Genomic DNA, 27,864 nt, shown 5'->3' on the forward strand with positions numbered 1-27,864 from the left:
GTTGGTTTTTCAGGTGTGTTAGCCACTAATGCTAAATAACTAAATGATGCTGTTTCATTTAGAAAATGCGATTTTATACCCATAATTACTGATATTATGTGCTATACAGAGGAAACTGCGTAGACAGATGTTGCAGGTAAAACTTTATTTAGGGTAAAGTCACTCTAAAAAAATGAGAAAAGTACAGAACCACAATGCAAATATTTGTTGAGTGTTTTTGGATACATAATGAAATCCTATTAGAAACAGCGCCGCCACTGGAGACTGCTGAAACAACTACACACAAAGATTTTTTCATTCAATGCAAGTTTGTTTATATAGTATACCATATACTTTGTTCAAAGCTGCTTTGCAGAATGTAAAAAATATAGCCTGGGCCGAATGTAATGAGGAAAAACTTGCTTTAAATGATATGAGGAAGGAACCTTGGGAGGAACCGGACTCAAAAGGAGAACCCATCCTCATTTGGGTGACACCAAGATTGTAATTATAAATCATAAAAAATTTCAAAGGCTGGAAAATGTGAGAAATATGAGCACTGAAGTGTGTGATTATGAGTAATGTACATTCTACAGTTTATTAGCTCAACATCTGAGTTTATTACAGTTTCAAAACCAACTTCACTATGCCAGAGCCTTTAAATGTTAATTGATAAAGAAACAGTATATGTAGAATGTTATTTTTTGGTGTATTGATCAAGAGGTTGTTCATCCTCAAAGTCCAATGTCTGAAATCTTAATGAAATGGGATCCAACTAGCACTGGTACATCTCTAGACGGCAGGGTTGGAATTTTCTTTTTGTAGGTCCAAAATCTTCATGAGGTGGGATCCAGGATCCTGTTCCTTCACCACCTTCTGGTTATAAATTAATAATAAGCACATATAGTTTAAGCTATTCAGTAAGCAGAGAGTGGCTGCATGCTGGTTCCTGTGTGATGGACACTTAGACCAGTTTCAGTTTCAGTTTTCAGTTTTTTTACAAAATAAAAAAAGTGAACTAAGCAGATCTGGTGTTTTACATTTCCTTTTACACCTGTTTCTGCTGAAGTTATATGCTGAAGATGTCTTCCCTTGCTTAAGGGTCAAATAATTTTCCTGGAAAAGCTAGGAGTTCAGGGAGCTCTGTCAGATCAAAATGCATGATGTGTCTGACAGGGATCATATCTGCAAATGTGCAATTTGTCCTTGCAGAATGTTGAAGCCATCTCTATGGAAGTTATAATATTTTGAGTTTATTCTGTAAAATCTGAGAAAAACCTGTGTTGCAAATGAAACATAGAATTTGGAATGTAAACAGTTAGCCAGTGATCTAGTGTAATGTAATTTGATTGGCTGTTAGATTTAGTATGAAAGAAATACAACCCTTTGAAACTGCACAGTTAATTTGTAAGAAAAGTAAAGATCCTAAGGTTTTTTTTTTTATGTTTTGAGATTCATAATTAAACAGTCAAACGAAGAACTTTGGATTTAAGACTTTTATTCACTGACGTTTTGTGTTGAGTACAAAAGAACCTTGAAGTCCTAAGCTAGTGAGTCAGCTTGTTGCACTCACACAGAAGATAGCAGATAGGAAGTGGTCATGTCTATTTTATCAACATTTTGTTGTTCATTGCAAAAACACACCTGTGTGGGTGTCCAGATGTTTATTCCAGGAAATGAAAAAACCTGTAAAGAATAGAATAAGTCATACAATAGTCTTTACCCCATATACATTATAGCAAAGTGAATTTCTATTCACTGCATATCCCAGCTTGGTTACACAACGTACAGCTGTTATCACTTAGGGTGTACTAACTTTTGTTGCCAATTATCAAGACAATATGGCAGTATGTTGTTATTTTTAGAGGACAGTAAATCTATACTGCTAAACAAGCTGCACATTGACTACTCTAAAATATATCCAAGCTCCATTTCTATAGTATTGTCCCTTTGGAACATATAATAAAATGGTTACTGAAATGTGAGTGTACACACTTTTATGAGATACTGTATGGATTTATTCGGAAGGTTTAAGATTTTAAAATGACATATTAACAGAACCTTCTGTATTATAGTATAGTTACACAGGCTACACCTACAAGAACAAAAGAGCATCTTTGATAAGGACATGTCACACGATATATAACAAAATGTCAGTCTGCACCACAGGCATTGAAGTTCTTCATGTTTTTGCTCATTTCGTTGTTGTGTCTGGATTTAGATGTAGTGTCTTGAGTGTGGAGTTATCTGCTGTGATCTGTTATTTAACTGGAGTTGCTGCCCTTTATAAAGTCACAAAATGGTGATGTAGGATACATCATGTAACAATTAAAAACCTTTATATCTATAGCTAGAGATTTTTTAGGGTATGCAGTTTTTGTACACTGAATCTAAACCATTACTTAAAAATCCTTCATTTATTATTCCTCAAGTAAACTTCTAACCAGTCAAAACTTGTGATATGAGACAATGATAAACAGAAAATCATAAACAGAAATACACATATAGTCATTTTTATAACAATGCCAATACATAGCAACTGCTGAAACAACTACACTCCAGACATAAGGATGGCTTGTGATACAACACCACCTTCTGGTGGTAAAAATAATAAGACATAAGAAATTTCACAAAAAGCATTAATCTGATGAACCACACCTTTTATTCCTTCTGTTTTTCCTTGGTATTAATGCGAGAATAAGACAATTTTGTCTAATAAGCAATTTCTGATTCTTATCAAAACATGAGAATAGAAACATCAGATTACATGATTTATTTACGTTATTGTACAAATATTTGTAAATAAACTTTTCTCCAATCCCTATTTCTTATGCATCATTAACATTCTCTCTCTTGGTAATTTTGACATAAATGCCATTTTTGGGTCCAAGTGTGGTAGTTGACTTCAATGCCAGAGGAACCTGTAAGACACAAAAAAAATGCCATGTCAAAAGATTTACTCAGCAACAAAGAATGTTTTTAGAAATCTGATTCTGTATGTAGGTTATGGTTTAACACAATGCCTCTATAGTAATACTATGGTATAACTGTGAAATAAACACACCTCAGTGTCCTTACATGCCACCACATTAAACATTTTGAAGATGTTGACCAGTGCAATTCTAATCTCTAGCTGAGCGAGTCTCATGCCCACACAGCTGCGAGGCCCGGCTCCGAATGGCATGTACACGAAAGGGTGTCGACTGGCCTTGGCTTCAGGGGTAAACCTGAAACAGTAAGGAAATATTAACAGCTTGCAGACATTACACTTTAATTCAATTTAGAGTGACAGCAGGTTACATATTACATAATACACAGCATTTCAGTCAAAAAAACACAAAGTTTATCAGGTTTTAGTGCAAAAACATAAAGTGCCACAGTCATTACTGGGGCAGAACCTTTTGTACAGTTTTCTCATGAAACAGCCCACACACACACACACACACACACACACACACACACACACACACACACACACACACACACACACACATCTCCGTCTCAGTTGTTTTAAAAAGGGATCAGAATATTTTAAGACATTTATAACTATTTAAATAAGCACAAGATCACCTTTATTTTTATTTTTCTCTTTTCCTGTTAGAGCCCGACTCCAGAAACAAAAACAAAATTAATCAGACTGTTGTATATTTATCTTTTATTATAGAGTTAACTTAAGTATAACTTAACGTTACAATTAGCATTTTTTGTTTATAAGTTTAATTTTTTTATTGCGTTTTATTTTGAGTATAAATTTTATTTTTTGTGCATTTTATTTAAGTTTTATTTATAGTATTTTTATCATAATAAATTTGTTATAGATAAATAATAAGATAATATAGTAATAATATAGATGATAATAATAATTTAGATAATAATTTTAGTACAAGTTTAATCTTCTACACTACCTTTAGAAGTCACCTAGTCTGTCATAGTTTTTAGAGCTACACACTTTTGGCATGCAGACAGTACGTTTCTCCGGACATTCATCTTAAACACTTTGCTATGCCTCTTGTAAAACTTGCCAAAGGTGTTCTTTAGTTGTATATTTCTTTCTGACCTTGTGATACAGTTTATCGCAGAGCAGTTCAATAGGATTAAGTGTGGTGACTGGGAAGGCCATTTCATGATAGATAACACTCCAGCTCTCTAAATAACGCTTACAGGACTAGAAAGTATGCTTTTGTCCTGTTGCATGGTGAAGTTGGTTCCAATTAGTCACAGTCCAAATGGAACTGCATGTTGTTGAAGTATGGAACGGCAGCCATTTTGGTTCAGTATTCCTTTTATTTTTCATTTAAACTACATTTAACCTACATTTAAACTACATGTTAATAATATAAACGTTTTGACAGGCACTGCACATTTCATCATTTATGTAACCAAACATTTATCATCTTTTTCTAAATGTTTAAAATGTGATCAAACACATCAATTTGATTTAAGATTACTTTTTTTTATTAAAAATGAAATATACATTAAGTCACTTATTTAACATTCAATCATTTATTAAACATTTGACTTTTCAATTGTACATTTAAAATGTAACTCTTTACTAAACATTAAATAAATGTATTTTGTATTTTTATATTTATTCATCTTTAATTCATAGTAATGATAGTGATGAATGCTGGGGTTCATGTGCACCTCTGGAAGAAATAAGTGACTCCTGTAGTTCCTAGAAAAGTCTATTTGCTTTCTTGGCAGAAATGATCACTTTAAGAGATTAAAATGAGTCAAATAAATAATTTACTGTAATGCTTCCTATAACAGATTCTTTACTTGAAGAAAAGTGCATTTATAAAATACCTTGACTGATTCATAGTCATGATATTTATTTAATTTATTTTATTTTTTTGTATTAAATTATTTCTTCGGGTTACTGATCACAAAGCCTTAACTACTGAGGCACTACTTTCCACGATATGGTGACTGAGTACTTTTCTATGTTGAACAAATTGGGAGTGTTTTTACTCCATACTGAAAAGGCCAAATACAATCTGTTATTTACTTAAGCTATTAATACACTTTATGGCCAAATGATTTTGGTCACCCGACTTTCACACTTATATGTCGGACCTCTGCATGCCACCAAAACAACTCCAATTTATAGCAGCATGGATTATTTCAAGACCATTAAAAGTGCTTGATTGGATGCATGATTAGATTCAAATCTGGGAAACATGAAGGCCAGGGCAACACTTTGAACTCTTCATCATGTTCTTCAATCCATTGTTGAAATATGCATGCTGTGTGAGAAACCATCTGACTTCCAATGCACCAGGATTGGTCTAACAGGGGACAGGAGTCAGCATGGGCTATGATAATTCTCTGGTTAAATCAGCCCTATACACAGCAGGGTGCTTCCTGTAACCATCATTTAAATCTAATGTAAATGATGCCATAGTAGTCCTTCTGGTGGGTTCAGACCAGATGAAAAGGCCTTTGTTGCCCTCACACATTGAGGAGCCGATGTTGCCCTCATACATTTAAGAACCGTGGAGGCTTAATATGTCACTAGGTTCATGGTTTGTCTCTCTATGGACCACCGTCAGTAGGTAATCACCACTGCTGGCCCAGTCATTTGGTCATAACTATTTTGCCATGGTCAAAGCCAGGTCAAAAAAAGCCAAAACAATGACTGTACATGTTTGACATACAGTATACAATGCTGCCAAATATAAATAAGAATGCTCAGGTCTGCAGATCTGCCTGTTTTTCCATATCTTAAACGCATCAGCTCAAAAACTGACTATAGCTCACCATTTAGTTACTGTATAAATAACAAATAAAATTATATATTTTATACTTACATTATTATGAGATTTTTGTTTCAGCAAATATGTTATATATTTACCATCACTGAATTTATTGCAATGCTGATTACTATTTTTATACACGGATCAGGTGAATACATGTTGATATGCAATTATAATTATATATGTTGTTCAAATGGAATTATTATGTATTATTAAGTTCACAATGGTAATAGATATCATATAAATATTTTCTTCAGTCAAAAATAGATTCTCAAAATGCCTCCTTTCTGTAAGTTTACCACAGAAAGTGTTGTCCAAATTGTCTAAGGGCCTTATGTGTTTTCAGAGGAGCCAAATGACCCTTTTAGCCACCTAGCCATCTTGAGATGCCACTGAGAGAGAAAGATTAACAAGCTGAATAATTGAGTTCTGTAGTGAGTGGGGACTTGTTAGACAGCAGGAGCCTAAGGTCATAAAGCGGAGTAAAAAAGACTCGTTCTTTTGAGAATAAAAAGGGCGAAAGGCTCTGAGCTGAGGGAGTAGCAGGTAGAGAAAAGGGGGGAAACAGAAAGTTTATAAAGAGAGGGGGCCTGTGCCCAAAGATGGATGGACTGTATTATTTTACTGTTCAGTGTATTGCACAGTGCAGTGTTGTTGCTGCCTCACAAGGTGACCTAGTTCAATTTTTAGCTGTCTGCCTGGAGTTTTTACATTTTCTCTGTCTGTGGGGATTTTCTCAGGGTTCTCCGGTTTTCTCCCACCTTACAAAAAACATGCAAATTGGTGCATTTTTTTTATCCTAAATTGTAAAATGTAAATAAGTGTGACTACGTGTGTGCATTTTGCCCTGTGATGGACTGGCATACACTCCAAGACACACTTTATTCTCAAATTATGAAAAGCTGATTCTGAAGAAAAATTAACAAATGAGGATCATATTATGTTTATTTTTTTAGTGTAGTAATCTGCTTATTTTCCAGAGATTACTTAAAAAATTACAGGTTTTAACATACAGGGTAATAAATGTCAGGTTCTGTGGATATGACTATATCCCGGTTGATATTTGTAAATGAATTGAAAACCTTGTACCTTTCTGGTATGAATTTCTCGGGGTCCTGCCAGTAGTCTGGGTCAGTATGCAGAAAAGCTGCTGGGATCTCGATTGTTGCTCCTTTAGGCAGTAACTGTCCATTCACCACACAGTCCTGCTCAACAGTGCGTGCATATCTACAATACAATAAAAGAGACTTTTTGCACACAAATGTACCACTTTAATAAATTGTTGAATAAATAAAAAAATATTTATCACATTCAAATCAAATGTAGCTACTTCTGTAAACAAATAATTGGACAAGCTAATGTACTGTATAGAATTGTCCTACCTGAATGCAGGTGGATACAGTCTCAGAGTCTCACACAGCACCATGTCTACATACTTCAGCTCCTGAATATTTGTGTAATTTACTGAGTCCTACAAGAAACAATGGGGAGAAAAAAGGAAATTGATCAGAAATGCATGCATTTACATTCTAATGAAAAGCTTTTCCCTTTGTTATTCATAGTGTAGTTCTAACAAATATCCAGCAGGGGGCAACCGTGTAGCATAATTCAAAGCAGTAAAAAAAAAAAAAAAACCTAATTTAATGTAATTTAACATCCAACTGGCATAAAGTCTCACTAAATAATATATATTTTTAAACCAATCTTAATATTTATATACTAAACCATTTTATACATGTGGTAAAATGCATTTGATAAATCATGAATTCAAATCTATTCTGTTTTAGTGTCTTTTATACATATATGTAGCACTACATAGAGAAGTAAGAATGATCACTGAGGGCAAAAATTAGCGAATATTGGGTCATGCACTGTCTATAAACACCTCTAGCCTCTTCTTTCCTTTGTCACTGCCTGCCAGACAATGTGTGGCTATAATAAATGACTCGGCTGCCTGAAATCACTCTGCTTTCTCACTGAAATCAGAAGCCGGAGGGCCAAAAGACCAGGCAGGGTGAGGGAGGCTTCTATGCCACACACACACACACACACACACACACACACACACACACACACACACACACACACATTACACGCACCCTACAGACGCCCTCGTTGCCTGGCTGGACTGTCACTTCTTGTTGGCAGCTGCACTATTCCAGACCAAAGTGACATGTCCTTAACGAAAGGTTAGGTAGAAAGCCAGGGAGGAAAAAGACGTGCACTGTGAAAGATCTGCCTTTCAATAAGACAATCACTCTAAGGCACACTGGGAAAATATGGAACAAAAGTAAGAGAGATAATATGAATGCTTGGAATGAGAATATGATCCAATATGAATGCTGTCACCAATAAAGTCACTTACAGTGTCATCCACAATTCATCCTTAAATCTGCTACATTCATCAAAGAAGTCTTAAAGTCCTTTGAGAGAGGGACATTAAGATAAAAATATGAGTTATGCATTACTCTCTTTCTGCTTGAATAGATAAAAGATAAGATAAAATTAAGATAAAAATATGAGTTATGCATTACTCTCTTTCTGCTTGAATAGAGCCTAAGGGATGATCACATTCTTGCATTCATAACGAAGGAATGTGATAATGTGAATAAAGTATACTGCATAACTTTGCCAATGTGCGTAGGTGCACCAGATATCAATCTTTATATCCTCATATGCCATATGCCTCATATCTGCCACTCTCTCTCGTTTAATCTTCCTCTCTTACACACATAAATACACTGTTGGTAAATGCTATGATAACTAGATCGTATATACTATACTTAGATAATACATACAATTAGTGATATTTTGAACTGAAACACATGAGGACCCTTAACCGCTTTCTATTTGCATATAAGAAGTTTTCAGTGTTGGACAGTTTCTTATACTTTCTGGTTCCAAATAATTGACAGCTCCCACAGCTAACACTTGACACAAGAAATAAACCCTGCATATGATGCCAGTCCATTGCATGGCATCATGCACACACATATTTACATACACATTCAGTATTCAAAATTCAGGAAATCCATTGGGACGTTTTCTGGAGCAGACCCATGCAGACACGGGGAGAACATGTGAAAATCCACACAGGCCGTATACTGAGCTCAGGATTGAAATCAGGGCCGCAGAGCTGTGAGACAACTACAATGCAAGTGGTGCCACTGTGCTGCCAAGACTGAGACAAATTAAAGGAAAGAGCAGGTGACAACTTTTTAGACATCAACACTCTGGTGTCAGTGAGCCTGTGCCCATTGTGGCCTCCGATTCTTGTTCATGTCTGACAGGAGTGAAACTCAATATGGCCTTCTGCCATAGAAGCCCATTCGCCTTAAAGTTTGTTCATGGTGAATTATGCGATGCTCTTCTGCTCACCTGGATTGTAAAGTGGTTATTTAAGTCAACACTTCCTTTTGAAACATTCGCCTCTGATCTCTGTCATCAACAAGACATTTCTAGAGATCAGCTCTTTTAAAAATAATCAAACCAGCCTCGTCTGGCACCAACAACCACACCATGGTTATAATCACTGAGATCAAATGTTTGATCTGAGCATGAAGTGAAGCTTGTGTGACCTGTATCAGCATAATTTTGTGCCACATGATTGGCTGGATAATTGCGCGAATAAGCAGATGTACAGATGTTCCTAATAAACTGACACTGGGCATGCACTGATGTCCAGACAGGCTCAACACAAAGCTAAACATAAAACAGAGAGAAAGACAGCTGGCTGCACCCAAAGCACAAGGTAAAGATAAAATATTTCCAGTCTAATAAATGAGCCAGGCTTTGTTTGGATTTACATCCCTGCCTGGAGTGAAGCTACCACAGAATAACAGAAGTTTGTGAACTGGCACTAAGCTGCTAATGGAGGATCCAGTGAGGCTGGAGGCTGCACACCACTGAACCGTAAGGCACTACAGGACCAGGGCTTGACAAAGTTATACAAGTTTGTCTATTCATAGCTGTATTATTATTTTTTTAACCAGCCCTTCACAGGCATATACACATGTCCTGTTACTGTACATATATAAACAGATATTGATGCAGTCGTGCAAACTAGGGACTGATATCATAATTTCTGTAGTCCTGCAGCTCATGAGGATTTACCTGATTCCTCTCTTTATGTGACCAAAAAGCCCTGTAGGAGTGGGATCTAGGATATAAAAAGATTTCTACTAAGCAATAAAATGTTTACAAGGCCTACATATTTTGGTTTAAGAGTAAGCATGGGTACAAACGGTGCTTTTCGGTATCCTTAAACAATACAGTAATACAATTTCATGAAAAAAAAAAAGAAGCACATTTACATTTGTAATTTTGCTGTGTGGTCCCTTTTATAAAGCCCAACATACAATCAGTGGGACAAAAGGCTTTACAGTGTAGCACAAAACCTTAACAAAAACATGGCGAGCTAAAAAAGCTTATGCATATTGCCTTCAAACATATTGCTAGAGGGGAAAAATGAGAGGCTTTGCTATGTTCAAAGAGGGAGCCAGCAAAAATAGCTCATTTTCTTTGCATATTTCTGAGCCCCTTGATATTAATAATGTCAGGCTCCTTTCAGCAAATGAAATTCATTCTGCCTGTGTGTGTGTGAGGTATAAGCTGGGCTTAAAGCAGAGGCCCTTATCAGCAGCCTGCCTTCTCACATCTGCCTGCCTTTCTTATTTATGCCTAGCCATTCATTCACATCATGGCCCATTAGGGACAACAGACAAACATCCAGTTACACCTTGATTTTTTTTGCAGGTGTAACCTCCTCATTCTGTATCTGTGTGAGTGTGAGCAACCTTGACTTTTCTGTCAGATTGGATGGCTAAAGTGTATTTGACATCAAACCTCCATTCACTGTTCCGTCATTAGCCACGCATGCATATTTATACTGTATTAGCACATTTAAATGCAGACCCTTAAGTGTTATTGAAAACAGAGCAGCGAGTGCCAAGCTGCCAGCAGGTGCCCTTTCTGATCACCTACATACCATAGGGTTTCCATAGTAACTGTTATTTATGGTTATTGATAGTAATGGAGGCATATGTGCACAAACAAGACAAGCCTCAAGGGTGCTGTTAAAGCACAAATGCAGTCAGTGTCAATGTGTGTTGTTTTCTAAGTGCACAAAAAAAGCAACAAGGCTTTCTCTCGCTTTCTAAATTGAGAAAAAAATACTTGAGAGAAAGTCAGCATGAGAAACGTGTGCCATCTCCGGTTAGCCGGCTAGGCAAACAGCCAGTTATTTAAAAAAAAGTGTGCAGAAAGAGAGCAATAAATACTGTAATGCAGTTCCATTGTGAAATAAGTGGTTTCATATGTTGTATGTAAACAACGTACGTTGTTTCATTTCATAGCAATGCAATCAAAGAAACTCGAGAAATATATCAGTACCTTCGAGGTCAGACACCTTAACACTTGAACCCATGCCCTTAGCTCTCATTAGTCTACTGTCTTTCCATGGGCAAATTACTAATTAGCAAGTTTAATTGGAATGTTTATGACCGTCTTTGGCTGTATCCTTATCAACGAGAGACAGCACTAGTCGAAAGACTGACAGCTAGCTGTGCGACTGATACAACGATGGACAGTGCTCAAGCCAGACCAGGACCGAAACAATGAAAAACAGCAACATAATTAAAAATTGCTAATTAAAATCCCATAGCAAAAAAAAAAAAAAAAAAAAAATTTTTTTTGGTTTTGTTTGAATTGCAAACGAAATAGAACTTATGCTTACTCATTTGAAGAAGATGAAAAATAGAAAAAGCCAACAATTTTAATAGATGAGGACAGAAGTTACTGCTAAAGAATATAACAAAAAAACAGATTCAACCTGAGATCAGAACTTAAACCACATACAGAAACTGGTGATGCACTGCATGGTTCATGACTGTATATGTAAAGTAAGGAATAAAACATGATCGGTTGCACTTTTATAGGAAAATAAAGATCAAGGTATGCGGTGCACATTCCAAAGTGTTTTAACCCTCAAGGTGTGCAACAGCAGCAATTTGCCAATGATTCCAGTTCACTGGGAGTAAACAGACACTTTTTATCTGTTGCAGTAACATCCACAAAACAAGTTCCTCTTGTCACTTTCATTATAGCAGCTATAAACAGTCGTTCCTTTACCAGCCATTCTCTCTCTCTCTCTCCCTCTTTCTCTCGCTTTTGAAGCAAAGCCCTTTTTATGTTGAAGAGAAGCCACAAATCCCTCTGTTCTGAAAACCTTAAAGTTAAAGCTTTACCTCTGAATGTGACAAACTGCTGACACTTCAAACTCCCAAATACTTGTCCATGCTGGTGTTGTAGAAAATGAATCAACACTTTTTGACTAATTGAAATTGAGAATTCAGCAGCACCGTTATAAAGACATTTCGACAGCGTTTGATCTATCCTGTATATCAGTGTGATAAGGAAAGAAGAAACGACTGAGATACATCGGGTTGCAAGCATTATGCAGTTAGATCAATAAAGCACATCTATAATTCTTTTTCAACTTCTGAGTTCAGCAATCTAATTAGAAGATCTCTAGGTAAGGATTACTCTATCTTCTAATAAGGTTTTATCTTATTAAAGTCAGAAATCATGGACTAGACCTAGGGCATTGCTGCAGAAGCGAAAATTACAGTTTCAATCACATTGAGGAACACACACACACATACACACACTCACAAAACACACACACACACACACACACACACACACACACACACACACACACACTGTTCACCTGCCAGAAAGTGGCTGCATTGCAAACAGTGCTTTAAAATCAAACAGCTTATGATGCTTTCCAGAACACCAGAGGGTACAGCAAAAAATAACATAAACACCTGGGATGGTCATAAATATAACACATTTTTTTTTCACAACACAAGGAATCAGTAAGTCAGACCTATAAAAGAGATGGGTTTTTGTACAGAAAAAGGCTGCATTGGATGGTCTGCGCTGGTTTATTTTAGTTGCATGCTTAGAGATGATTCAAAGTGGTTTATATTCAAATTGATGAACTCAGGGGGTGGTTGAAGACGATCTCTTCTCAATCCAATTCCCATGCTCCTCACCATCTCAAGCCTCTATCTACTGTTATCCTTCCGGAAATCACCCTGCTCTCTGTAGTCCTGTGTAGAGCTTTGGCCAGCTCCAACTCCTCCAATGTGTCTGAGTCTCATTACGGCGTTCGCGGCCCCTCTGTGAGTCAGGGATAGAGCCATTAAAGCAGCCAGCACTGGCTCTGCGTTTAGCACTTACTACTACTGCGAGCACCTTTTATTCAATTTAGTTTGATGTGCCTGAGAATAGAGCTGTAATGGAAATTCAAATGACAGGTCATAAGGCTCCCCGTAGTCAAAGCAAGTATGCAGGTTTCGCCATGATGATAATAACATACTGCTGGTGAGCACTATGAAAATGGTTATTACAGTCAGGGCAACTAACATTTGCCAGACTTCTAATAAAACTGCTTACATTCAGTTAACAAACATTACAGAGCTGCGATACACAACATGCATAACAGAACTGTACTTTCCTGTGACAGAATATACCAGAGATATTCGATTAATGTTGTAAAGCTCAAAAATATACATTTCGCAGCTTTTAAACATTTGGATAAGCAAATAACATAAATGAAAGGTAATGAGAATTGCCATTTAATGCTATACTATACACAAGCACTCTGTTCCGAACAAATGAGACACCTGGTTTAAACCTTCTGAACTTTTTATTTTTGGATTGGAGAATGAACACATTTTTCTTAGTCCAGTCATCTTTACACATTCGGTTTTGGTCGGTTTTGGTTCTTTTCTCTTAACCACACATTAATCAGACCAGAAAGCATAAATGAAATAAAAAGAAATCTACAAATGTCTATGAAATGTGGCATGATATTACATAAAGTATAGATTAAAGTAAAATGAGATAAATTAAGTAAATACAGAAGCTGCCATGTTTAGAAAACTGTAGCCTAAACTACAGCCAGTTCCTTTTTTCATTTGGACCAATTTTACTATACTATTTTTCAAGTGCATCATTCAATCTGCAGAAATACTTTACTGGGTCTGCATTTGGACCACAGTCCACAAGTTCATGACCCCTGGTTTATGCAATTTGACAAAAATATTACCTTGTTAAATAACCAAGCAGGCTGAATCTGTGATCGACCACATATGTTCTTGAACTTCAGAGCGTACCATATTTTGATTGAAATTCCTCATGGATAATTACCCCCATTTTCATCCAAATTGGCAGATCACCATATTGGCAATTCCCTTCCACTATTAAGATCTCTCATACTGCAAGACAGCCATCCACCAGGGAGGATAAGATCAATGCCTCTTTCAAAACTATATATATATATATATATATATATATATATATATATATATATATATATATATATATATATATATATATATATATATATATATTTATTTATTTATTTATTTATTTATTTATTTATATTTATTTGTTCATATCAGACATTTCCACTCATAGTAAAGTTGTCATTAAATTCCAGTAGACATTATTTACAAGGTTTTGCATTTTGCAAGAAACCCATTTAACTGACATTTTTTTTTATATTGGGGCTCTGGAACCATGGTGATCGACCTCCCCTGAAAAAAACACAACAAAAAGGTGGGGACAGGTCTATAATAATATGGCACATTTCAGAGACATATACAGCGGCCACCCTTGAGACAGCAGCAGTAAATAGGCTAATTTATATACTCCCCCAGGAGAGAGCAAAAGGCGTATAGTGGGGGGTTAACAATGGCTGACGTCTGACAGCTGTTGACATTCAGGAACCATCAGTCAGGAAGGCAAGGATAAATTACAGAGCACATGTTTATGGATGTTTAAGTTACAGGACTGCCCTCTCCCTCAGGGCCACAGCATTTTCATGGGGCCTTCCACTGTGGCAGAAGCATTTTGATGACTCCATCTGCTCCAATCCATTAGTACTGCTGAGTAAACTTAAATAGGCAAAGTAAAAATCACCAAACAACATACAAGGGAATCGTATTTAAGGTCCTGCCATATCAACATCGTAAGAGGAAAGCTAAAGCATATGCCCGAGAGAAAACTTTCTTTTTATCTCTATGACTCAAGATTGACTTACACAATGAGATCTAGGGTCAGACTGCCAGGAGCTTAGTGCACTAGTCTGTGACTCAAGAAACAAGAAGAAAGAATATTTTCGAAAAAGTTCACGGATGAACACAATGCAAAACCTTACATAAAGTAAAAACCCTTACAGTGGGATTCAGATATGTGCTTTTGAACATACAGTAGCGGTTCATTAACATATGTAATATACTGAATGCCAGTTTATTGTACATTTGCCATATAAATAATTTATAAGGTTTTAAGGTACAAAACTACTTGTCCATCAATAGAAATATGCAATCATAAGAAAAGTGCTGAAATTTTTAGGATAGTGGATCATCCTCAGTGCAACAGTGACACTGAACAAGTTTTTTTAAACAGCAGGTGTGTTTACTGATCACATTATTACACAAAGTCCAAAGCTAGGTATACATTACAAAATGTATGGACAGATGAAGCATTAGCTACAGTATATCCAGACAGACATTACATTCACTACACATGTATACAGGTACTATTTGTACAAAGGCCACTGTGAAGGTTTTCAAATACTGGCAGGAGTCCATGCATAATTTTGTCATGCCTCTTTTATCCAATCCATCGCTGTATAGGAAGGACCACTGGACCACCACTGAGCATAGTTTATTTCAATAGTGAAATCAACAGTTTATAAAAACCCAGTACAAAGCAAACAGCTGGACATCTATTGTAGATTCAAATAACTGACAATTAAGTATATGCTGTGTTTAAGTGATGATTATAGTTTATGTAGCTGTATGATTTATGTTTTAGTGACTGAATAGAGCACTCATTTGAACGATTTCGCAACAATGATTAGACATAATGCTACATAACACAATTGCTAGGTATTATATTATAGACCAATATTGACAAGAATAGCAATAAAAGAGAAATTCCATTACTGAGCAGCAAGAACATGAAATAAGCTGTAACTACACAGCAAATTAGCAGTTCAGAAAGGCAATTCCCATTAGCAACTCAGACAAAATCCATGCAAAAAGATTTTACGATGCTTTTAAACAACTGACATTAAAATATTATACTTTTGTATAACAAGGGCCTTTTCTAAAGAGACTTACAGACACAGCCTTTCGTTATTTGTTTGTACAAACATATCGTCATGTTCATCTATATATGTCTGTCTGTCTTATACCAGTCAGGGTCATGTTGTATCCAGAGCAAATCATGGAAACTGGGTGCAAGGCAAGCATACACCCTTGATGCAATGCCATTCACACACAAAATAACACTTTCATTCACTCTTGTGCACTATGTGAATGTTTTTGGAAAGTGGGAAGAAACCAGAGATCCTTGGGGAAAACCACAAGGACACGAGAAGACACAGAGCGATTGTCTGGACTTTAGAATGGTGCATGTACGGTGGAGCTGTGTGGTAGAAATACTAACTGCTGATCCATCATGTTTTTCCTGGAAAATAATTTTCCTTTATTATGCTCTAGCAATTCTGAGGAAAAAAAGAGTGAAAGAGAGAGAGAGAGAGAGAGAGAGAGAGAGAGAGAGAGAGAGAGAGAGAGAGAGATCAGTCACAAAACCTTCCCTTCATGATCACCAACCTTAGCTCTCTACACATCCTTTTTTCTTTAAATGCTTCGACAGAATGAATCTCTCCTGTGTTGTCTCCTCATCAGAGTGTGACAAGCATGCCTAAGCACAGGATGACTGGAAATTATTTTTCAAATACTTTTGTCTGTTTGAGAAAAGAGAGTATTGGCCTTTCAATAAAGGTCATGTATTAATTCATGGAGAGTCTCTATTTTTAACATTCTATCCAATGCCTTCATCCCTTCCCTCCTCTCTGCTTCTCTAATCATTTTATCTTACAGTTAATAAACTCTTCTGTGCCAGTGTGATGAGATTCTGGATGAGAGTTGGCTGCGAGTGTGGTTCAGTGTCTTTCACCTGCTGAGCTTCAGCTCGCCTAATCAAAGTGTCCAAGCTTTGCAGTTCTGACCCCAGGGGTGTGGGGCTATTCACACACCAGACAGCCTTCATCTTAGCTAGTGAAAGAGACAGAGAGATCCACAGAGAGACACATGAAGAGGGAGAATAGAATAAGAGAGTGACGCAATTGTGAGTCTTGCAGTCTCGTCCTTGCTTTCTTGCTCTCTGGAGTTACAGAGCGCATAAAATATCCTTTATGAAAACAAAGGATAATTTTTTCACAATCAGGACGTGTACTCTTGTTCCAAGGCTCGCAAAAGAAGCCAGAAGACAAATAATAGCACTTTGATTAGAAACTGACAGCTGTTGCACTGTGCTGTGTGGTGGATTAAAGGCTGTGTTATTGAATTTAACAGTCAAGATGCATGGTCTTTATATTTGGGTGAGTGATATGAGTGAAGGGTGATGAGTGAGGGAAAGAGCCTCCTGGAGATTCAGCCTCACAGACACAGCATGACTGAATTATTCACACACAGGAAAGCTGGGCTGTACTCTTCTCTCTCTCTCTCTCCCTCTCTCTCTCTCTCTCTCTCTCTCTCTCTCTCTCTCTCTCTCTCTCTCTCTTTCTTTTTAGCCCTGCTCACTCCCACCTCCCACCAGTCACCATTACTTCCTGTCTTTGTTTCTTTCTTTGCTTCCGCTCATTCTATCTGTTTCACACCTTCCTGAAGCTTTGTCATGTTTGATTTTCACCCTCTTTATGTATAGCTGTCTAACCTTGCCTTTGCTTTTTGTCTTCTCAGAGGTGACGCAAAAATCTGTATACATACTTTTTAAAGAGAATGCAATTCCTTTGTGCTTTAAAACCCAGAAATAGAATATTATTGAGGAAATATACTTAATTGAAAGCATAAATAATGTGTCAACTTGGTTAAAGGTGGAAGTGTCCAACCATGAATGTATTCAAGTCGAAGTAAAAAGTAAATGTTTTAATGCAAAATGCAACGTATTACAAAAAAACAGTTAGAACATGATTCTTTTTAGAAACAAAGCCATTTACTAATAACTAATACTACATGGTTTGCTAATGAATTATTCTGATGTAAAATGTCATGTAAAATATCTTGCTCTCTAGTTATTTGTTTATGTTGGCGAAAGGAATCAATGCAGGTCTAAGCTACTATTAGCAAATAAATCAAGTTACCAGTTAATGTTAGCGAGGTAGAAACATAAAGTGTCTGTCAAAAGAACTTGGATACAACTAGTCTTCTATCATTTTTGAGGAGGAAACCAGGAAATTGAACAGTATATAGATTAACTTTGAGCCAAAAATGTATAAATAATTTGACAAATGTAATATGTAAATAAAAACAGAATGCAATGATTTGCAGTGATCTCATTAACCCATATATTAAAAAAATAAATAAATTAGGAAGCATATAAAATGTTTAAACTGAAATGTACCATTTTAAAGAAAAAAACTATGTAGTTTTGAATTTTGATGGCTGTGTCACATCTCAAAAAAGTTGGGACAATGCTTAGCACTGTGCAGAATTGAGAAGACCAGCTGCTGGAGTTCTAGGAGAGGGATGTTGTCCCATTTTTGTCTGAAACGGGACTCTACCTGCTCAACAGTTCTAGGGATTTTTCTTTCGCATTTTCTTTTTCATGAAAAGCAAAAACTCTCCAATTGTTGAAAGGTCTGGACTGCAGGCAGGCTGGTTTAGCACCCAGACCTGAAAAAGATGTCGCCTGCTTTAGCACCTGTATAAACCTTTCAGTATTGAGGCTACCTTTAAAGATGTGCAAACATTACATAGGCACTAATTCACCCCATACCATCATAGATTTTGGCTTTTCATTAAGCCAAATGGTCCCTGTCCTTGTGTCCATGGTTTAATCTGACCACAGAACAGTTTTTCACTTTGCCTCAGTCCATTTTAAATGAGTTTAGGCCCAAAGAAGACAGTGGCATTTCTGGATCATGTTCACATATGGCTTCTTTGCTAGTAAAGCTTAAATCTGCATTTGTAGATGACATAGCGAGCAGTGTTAACAGACAATTCTGATATCTGGAGCTGTTTCTATTCTGATATTGTTTCAATTTGTAGACACAGTTTTTTGCAGATTGGTGACACTTTTCTCAAACAATCTTTATTCTGAGAGACTCTGACTCTATAAGATACTCTTTCTATACCCAATCATGTTACTGACCTGTTGCCTCTTGTAATTATTTGCAAAATGTTCCTCCAGTTGTTTCATTTTAGCAACATTTATATTTCCATTCTTTAGTTGCACCACCCCAACTTTTTTGAGAAATGTTACATACATCAAATTATTACATTTTACTTTTCCGCTATTTAAACATGTAATAATGAGCAAGCAATGAGAAACATTTAGAAAGCTATGAAGTCAATGCCAACTTGTTTTGATTAAAGTTGCATACTATATATATTAGTCTAATCATGCATAACATCAACTCATTTTTTTCAGCTAAGTGTTATTTTACCTCTACACTGTGCACTAGTTAACAGCAAATACCTAACATCACTACACCATCAATCTGAAAAAAAAAAAAAATTAACTATGCACTTTATCTATACTATGCTTCTGTTGAATGTTCATAGTTTACTGTAGTAACAGTGAAAAAAAACATATTGATGTAAATGATAGGATGTGGCATATATTAATAAGCTAAATTAAATTCTGACTATTTAATATCACTCACTAATTTACACAGACATTTCTTGATCAAACACCACAACAGGCAGCAGTAGAGAAGAAACATTTCTCTTCAGAAGCATATCAAGACATTTTCACAACAGTGTGAATGGAATGTTGTTAATTTAAGCCACATTTGATGTAATTGATGTAATCATTACAATTAGAACTAAAATATACTAGACTATTATTACACATGTTTATTTCAGTGCTTGTCATCTTCTGACTCATACTGGTATATTATTGTATTTGATATGCGCATTACTTATCTGTTATATAGAGAGTTTTTCTATTAATAACATAAATATTGGACCATCATTCACCACACATGAATCTAAAACCTGAGAAAATTGAATACTTGCACCATGGCTTTCTACACACACACACACACACACACACACACACACACACACACACACACACACACACACACACATATATATATATATATATATATATATATATATATATATATATATATATATATATATATATATAAATTGTAAAGCTAAAAGAGATCACTGTGCTTATTGTGCATCATTTGAAGACTGGATTTCTAAAATAATATTGAATACCCCAAAATGAACTTGACAGTTAATTGGGAATGAATTTGGACATGAAATGTGTCTTTTTCTTCGCCAACGATTTCTGTTTCAAAAAGCAAGCGGCTGCAAATGTGTAATTTTGCTACACGGCTCGCCTTCCTGCCCTCGTCTCCCACCTCTGGCTGACTCATTAGGTGACGCTCTGCTTCATCTCACTCTGCTATTTATGCAGATAAAAAAGGGCAAATTAATGAGAGACACCCTGGGGAGTCACCGCACAATGCAGGAAGAGAAAATGAGAGCCTAGACACAATGTGTGCCACACACACACACACACACACACACACACACACACACACACACACACACACACACACACACACACACACTGAGACAGGCAGTTAGGAATTTGTGGGTTTTTTTACCTTTTAAACCACCCAGTGGTGAAACTGTGCCATGCTGAAGCTCTGAGTCAGTAATAATGTTTATGTTAAACACAGTGGCTTAGTAAGAGTGACAAGAGTGAAAAATGCTCCAGTCCCTTCTGTCTTTTAATTTAGCATTTGGACCTCTAGTCACGAAAGCATGACAGCAGATACTGAACAACCTCTTACTATACCTACCATGCACAGAACAAAATCTCTGTAGTGGCAAGGTGTTTTTGTAATTAGACATGTCTAAGAATTAATATATCGAAGGTATGAGTTCCTATTTTAAGGTATCTTACTAGATTGTGATGTTTTGTGAGATACCAAAACAGTGGCTACAGATTGTGTTACTCTTTCCTATGAACATTACACCTAATATGAGACCTCCAGTTAATTATTGTGTAGGAAAGACCAAACAAATATATTCACTGAGAATTCAGTATGTCTTAGTGCATTAGTTCAAATTGAAGTAAAATATAATCAGTCATCTAAATGCTTGGGTTCTAGAAGCCGCAAGAGCATGAGTTTTTATGCTTTCCATAATTCATGGCCATGATTTAGAGCTTGAGAAACATTACATAATTTGTGGCCTTAATATATTAATCCTGGATTACAAGAAACTTAGCCTAGATGCCTTTTGTAGCCATAATTACCATGTCCCGTCCGCAGCTCCATAACTAATTATTCTATTAAATATTGCAAAATAATATTTGTTCTCCACTCTGAGATACAAGTAATATTATCTGGCATCTAGAACAAGGAAAACTAGGCCATGTATAGCCAGTGATGCACCTACAGCCAAGAAAAGCTAATGAAACTAATGGTTAAACAAATGAACCATTTAAGTCCAAGAGCAAATGATGCAATTTTGGGTTCAACCCAGCACATGAATGTGGTATTAATATGTCAGTAACAGTACATGATCATTCACGAGGCCATTCAAACAGCACAAAAAGTACCAATTAGATAAATAAACCAGTAAAAAAGGTTGACATTTTAAAGTGTTTTTACTTCGTCTGTGCAGCTTTATGGTACAAACTCACCGTTCTGTGCTGCTTGAGCAGGAGAGTGACATTTGAAAAGCTTTCAGTACCAAGGTGCATTCAGTTTGAGCACAGCGAGATGCATTTACAAAACAAACTGAAAGGCCCTTTGCTTCTCAGTGTGCTAAATTCAAAAGTCGTGCCAGGCAGTGCAGCCTCAGCCGGGGGGCATGCACTGACCTTCATATCCACTATGGTCAGATAGTTTGCTGTAGACCGATGCCCAGCTGCTGCGTGTAAAACTTAAAAAGCGTGGCTATTGCTGGGTTGACAGTCAACAGAAACGCAGTGCTGCTAACGCCACACACACATGCACAGCTCGTAACTGTGAGAGCTCTAAAAGCTGAGAGATAACTTTCTTTAAATCTATTCAAAAAGTACATGCACCCACTAATATGTATAAAAGCTCACTATTACATTATACATATAAATAGGACTTAAATTACAAGTCATTTGAGATGTAGTAGCAAAGGGATCATTAAAAGAAAAAAAAAATCGTTAAATTCTCAATCCAACATTGTGGGATTGACTAATCTAATAAAAATCTCTCTTTTTAGAACAACTAAGCAAAACATTTTATAGCACTCATCTCGCAAAAAGCCTGACTGAAGAAAACGGGGTTTCATGCGAAAGCTGCCACTGGTAACAAATAATGTCTAAAGAGCAGCAGCCAAGGTTTACATTTCAAAAACTCAGTGTTGCCTGAAAAAAAAAGAAACTAAAAAGAACCAGACTTCCTGAGCGGGACTAAATTGAGCATGCGAGTGTCAATGGCAGTAAGTGTATAAGATGAAAGTAGAGAAAGGGAGTCATTGAGATGGACTAGCTCTGCGTTTGATCCGAGCGGCTGCCTGGCCTTGGCTGCACGTATTAAGATTCAGCAGATGCGGGCGCGTTGCTTAACAAGGCCAGGTTTATGTGTCAGCTATTACGGTGGCATTATGAGAAAAGAGGACAAGGAGCTGAACAGAACGGCCAGTGCTCAAGTGTAGTCGGAGCTGCTAAAACATTTCCAAGCTCTCGCTGCTCCCTCTTTTTCCCCACAAGCTGTTTATCTGAGCACGGAGTCATGCTGTTGTGGCCCTCAGTCGTTTTCTTAATCACATATTTCATGAAAAATTGCATTATGCCTTTTTGCTTATATAAAGAAGCCCTAACTTAAGGACATTTTAATACTCAGGCTAAAGTGACTTCACAAAGAAATGAAGATGGCTAAAAAAGCAAAGTGGGTCAGCCAGAGACCATTATATCCTTTAACAACACACACTAAACAGACCTGCTCGGCCCCTTCTGCTCCTTTCCCACCATCATCCGTCCTTTCTCTGCAGACAGATTGCAGGTTTTAACTGGGAATTGTCAGCATTGTAGCATTCTCTATTTCATGCACTCTCTTCCTTCACACAAACAAATGCACACCAACACACACACATGCCCAAGAAGCCGAAGTGCCCCATTATTGCAAACCTGTGCTATATTTATGAGTTGGTCTGTGTGTTCCATTGCACTGAATGCTTGTATGGAAAAAAGCAGAATACAGAAGAACACTCAGCATTTGGAATGACAGTACCCACATTGTTGAGGCTACACACCCAAACACAGCGTGCTTTTCAATGCAGTGGCTGCACTGAATATTTTATTTTGTTAGACTGGTGTACAGTTTTTGCCCTGGAAATAACAGAAGACACAACACGCAGAGACATTACAGAAAACTGCAAGATGTTCGGAATTAAAGAAGTGATTTAAAATGCAGCTTTTCTTTGTAATTTTTATTTTTTTGCAATACCAGATACTCTTTTTTTTTTTTTGTAATTGAATAGCATCCAAGATTCATTTTGTAATAAAAAAGATTCAGAGTGGAGTTAACTGCTGCTGTGTTATGTATTTATTTATTTCTTTTTACTCACGTGTCTACTGAAGAAGTCGTCCACCTCTCTCTGCACTTTCTTCTGACAGTCTGGGTGGATGGCCAGCAGGTAGCAGGTGAATGCAAGAGTGTTACTGCTCGTCTCATAGCCAGCAAGGAAAAAGATGAAGGCCTGGCCTATGATCTCATCCTCCGTCATTATCCTTTTCTGCTGGCTGGGTTTTGCCGACTCGTGGCAGTTTTCTGCATTTCCTTCAGTCACAATTTGCTCGTCTGCTTGATTGACCACGTCAAAGTGTTCCAGGGACACACACTCCTTACTGGTCTTCACATCCAGCATCAGCTGCAGGAAGTCCCTCCGCCTCTATCGAAGCCATGGGACGAAAGGTTAAGACAGGAGGCTATTAGGGGAAATATAGTTCACTCTAAAAAGTAGGGCAAAATAAATAAGTGTTTTAGGTTTCACAGATGGTCACAAGTAACAAAAATTAGTAAATTATGTGGGTATATATTAAGTGCGAAGAAATTAAAGTGATATTAGTTTAAAAGGTTACATTTCCATTAATAAATAAGATATAAATGGTCTTGACTAACTGCACACCAAATGCTCACAATTTGCCTTTAATCTGCCTCCATCCTCTGTGCCAGATACAATGCACCAATTTACTTGTTTATTTTATTTTTTATTTGACATGTCTAGTTAAAGGAAGCCCCAAATAGGGCTGTAGGACTTGAATCTGCACATTAGCATTGATTTTGTTGAATAAAGTCGTGCTGTTGATTAACATTAATAAAAAATGAATGCTCATGTTGCTTTTTCTTTTTAGTTCGACAAGATGTAATTACTCCTTCATAGCCTAATAAGCACTGGCACAATGTACCAAATAAAACCAACTAGTTGAAGTAAAGCCCTGAAATAGATGTTTTTGGTCTCACTTTTACTGGACTTAATCTTTAACCCCCCTTGACCCCCCCAAAATGTCTTAGTCTTAGTCTTAGTCTTGACTAGTCCTGGTCATGACATTAGCTCTAACACCATTTTATTCATTTGTTCTGGTTCATAGACAAACTGCTATACAAATGCATATACAGTGCATCCGGTAAGTATTTTTTTTTTAATGTTACAGCCTTATACCAAAATGGATTAAATTCATTCTTTTCCTCAAAATTCTATAAACAATACCCCATAATGACAACATGAAAGAACTGTGTTCAAAATCACATAAAACAGTATTCACAGCCTTGACATGACACCAACAAATTGAGCCTAATACTTAATTTAATCCATTTTAAAATGAGGCTGTAACATAAAATGTGGAAAAAGTAAAGCGGTGTGAATACTTTCCCAAAAGCACTGTATTTCATATACATTTAAATATCAATGGTCATATAATGGCTATATTCATAGCAGAATTTTATTCATAATCCCTCATGGTTGTACTGTACCTGACTGGGTGGCAACTCATCCCTCTGCCTTATAAGTTTCTGAATGCAGCTGGTGAAAAACTTGCTCAACTCACTGCTATCTTTATCTCGCAGCAAGCGACTGAGGGGTCCAGCCAGGAACGGGAAAGCCACTAAGAGCACAAAGGACAAGCACAAGGCCATTTACCAATATTCTTAAGTCATAAACACAAGGACACAGGCATTTTAAATGAGACCTCTTTCTCCAGTTTGCAATAAATGTGCTATATCTTTATACTGCCTTCATTAAAGTTCATATCAAATAGTCATTTATGGAGCTCCTTATGTGATGTGACCTCAGCTGTTGAATAATTAAAAGGGAAATAATGGGCACTGAAGGGTGTTTTGGATTAGATGGATGGCTAAATGTGACAGTGGAACATACTGAAGAGGAACATGATGGGTCTGAAAAAAGAAAAGGCGAAGAACTTGGAGGCGTGGTACACAAATGGGTCATTGGGGTTGTTCTGAGAGTCCACATGCGTGCCAAAAGCCACACTCGCAATCACATCCATAGTAAAGCAGCCAAAACACCTGCAGAAAAATATAACAAATATATATAAAAATATAATGAATATAATAATTAGATACCATAATTTAAACAAAATAATTTAAAGTGTTTTTTTTTTTTTACACTGCAGAATAATCTTTCCTCATGGAGACAACCAGATATCAGATAGTCCTACACTTTTGGGGAAATTTGCTTTCCATTTCCAAGAAAAAACATACACATAGGCAAACACAGTCATACCTGTGGATTTCAAAGCTCTCTCCAGACTCTGCATAAGCCTTCAGGTTATTCAGTAAAGTTTCTGTAGCTTCATGGATAAGAGGGACCATCTGTGTCAAATCACACAAACACTGAATTCGCATAATGTTTTGAACTTCATGTTTTATTAACAAACATTATGTAAAAAAACAACCTTCAGCATTTATTTAGCAAAAACCTACATTAGAATTGCGAGTAATATGAGAAAGGCAATGCTTTGCTCAAAGAAATGCAAAACCTGCTGGTAGCGTGTGGGCAGAGCTATGGCAAATTGATTAATCAATTAAAATCTAATTTAATTTTGAAGGTCATCACCAAAGGCAAAAAACCCTCGATAATATTGGATCAAACCTAATTAAGTCATTACCATTTATATATATATATATATATATATATATATATATATATATATATATATATATATATATATATATATATATATATATATATGTATATATATATATATATATATGTGTGTGTGTGTATATATATATATATATATATATATATATATATATATATATATATATATATATATATATATATATATATATATATATATATATATATATATATATATATATATATATGTGTGTGTGTGTATATATGTGTGTGTGTGTGTGTGTGTGTGTGTATATATATGTGTGTTTGTGTTAACATATCATACACATGTTCATATTGACCTAAATTGGATCTTAATTTTTTGTTATTATTAATATTATTATTTACAAATAATATTTTTACAAAACACTTATGAAATCTTACCTTTTACTTTTTTTGTTATTTTTATTTTTTAAAGGTATTTTATATGTAATTCGAAAAACCAATAAAAAATATTTCAGTTTTAGAATGCAACACTACAATAAGTAGAAAAATTCAAGAGAGTAACTACTTATGCAAACCTACTTATCTAAACCAGTCTGTCTGACCCCAGCTCCTAAGCAAGCTGGGATATGCGAAGAACAAATTTCACTGTGCTGTAATGTATATGTGACAAATAAAGGCTATTCTCTCTCTCTCTCTCTCTCTCTCTCTCTCTCTACCTCAGTCTATCTTTCTCTCTTTCAGAAACAGCAATGTAGCTTTCCCCTCAGATGGCAATGACTGACAGTGTGATAAGCCTCATCTTACACCAGACTCGCCTATTGATCCTGTTCACTCAGGAAGAGAAAGATGAGGGTGCAAGCAGCAATGAATTAAAAAAAAAGAGATACTTTGTGCACTGAAGCAAGACCAGGCAACAAATCCTGTATAGAGAAAGTGCAGGCTGACCTGAGTCACACTAATATTCTAACTAAGCCTAAGCCATATAACAATATTGTATAAAATGTAGTTTGCTAAATTCTCACAGTACATTTTTTTGAGATATTGCAAATATCACAATATCCTTTTTATAATGTGATGTTTTTATAATGGCTTTGATACTTATTTTTTATTTTTAATACATTCTTTATGAAATTCTAAATAAAATTTCTGTCGTCTGGTTGTAATTGTTAATGTATTGTCATAGACATTCAATAAATGTTTTTTTTTTAATTCTTCCAATGCACCACTACTATTTTGTTGACAGTTTGTTAGCAGTCATAAGTATTGTAATGCACATAGTGTGTCCAGAATTGTGGTTACATTTTGGACCATTCCTCTTGCAAATCACCTTTGCATCAAATTTGCCCCGTTGATGGATTTGCAATTAGAGCATTTTCAATAATTTAATATATAGCATAGAGAATATATTATTTTTTCAATGTCTGACTACTTTGTTGCATTGGAATTTCACATTTAAACACATTTTGTATGCTTATACACTCTTTTTAATTTATAAAGTATAAGTGAAAATGAAAAGACATCTATGCATGTGCAAATTTGATGTACATTACATGCAATAGAAATACAGTATATTTAATAAAAAGAAACAGTAATCAGAACACATACAATGCAGTTCACCATATATAACGTGTACCTATTAAACAGTGTGTGTGTGTGTGTGTGTGTGTGTACATATACTATAATGGGGGAAAAAAAACATAACGCATGGCTTTATCTAAATGGCAATCATTAGTCCAATCGAACTGAGCTATACTTAGTTTTATTTTTACTATATATTGTTTACTTATCATTGTTATTTGTTTCGGATACATTAGGGACAATAGTTTGTACATAAAATACCATAAAAAAATTTTATATGAATATTTTTGGGTGTGTGAAACGGATTGTTTGAGTTTACAATATTTCGTATGGGAAAATTCCCTTTGCATTACAAATAAACCGCA

At 36.0% G+C, this 27,864-nt stretch overlaps 1 protein-coding gene across 4 annotated transcripts in view; it reads right to left on the reverse strand.

Moving 5' to 3' along the window:
- Positions 1–2,377: 2,377 nt before the first annotated feature.
- tbxas1 (thromboxane A synthase 1 (platelet)) overlaps positions 2,378–27,864 on the reverse strand; it is a 65,739-nt gene continuing 40,252 nt past the window's right edge. For all 4 annotated transcript variants that reach the window (XM_046864409.1, XM_046864406.1, XM_046864410.1 and 1 more), the window contains 8 exons: positions 25,577–25,665; positions 25,211–25,359; positions 24,808–24,938; positions 23,402–23,725; positions 7,118–7,206; positions 6,825–6,962; positions 3,044–3,206; positions 2,378–2,900 (listed from right to left, as the gene is read on the reverse strand). In XM_046864409.1, the coding sequence (XP_046720365.1) occupies positions 2,808–2,900; positions 3,044–3,206; positions 6,825–6,962; positions 7,118–7,206; positions 23,402–23,725; positions 24,808–24,938; positions 25,211–25,359; positions 25,577–25,665 (1,176 nt within the window). In that variant the 3' untranslated portion in view covers positions 2,378–2,807. The remainder of the gene's footprint in view (positions 2,901–3,043; positions 3,207–6,824; positions 6,963–7,117; positions 7,207–23,401; positions 23,726–24,807; positions 24,939–25,210; positions 25,360–25,576; positions 25,666–27,864) is intronic.

The sequence above is a fragment of the Silurus meridionalis genome, chromosome 13 (assembly GCF_014805685.1).
Source record: "Silurus meridionalis isolate SWU-2019-XX chromosome 13, ASM1480568v1, whole genome shotgun sequence".
Lineage (NCBI taxonomy): Eukaryota > Metazoa > Chordata > Actinopteri > Siluriformes > Siluridae > Silurus > Silurus meridionalis.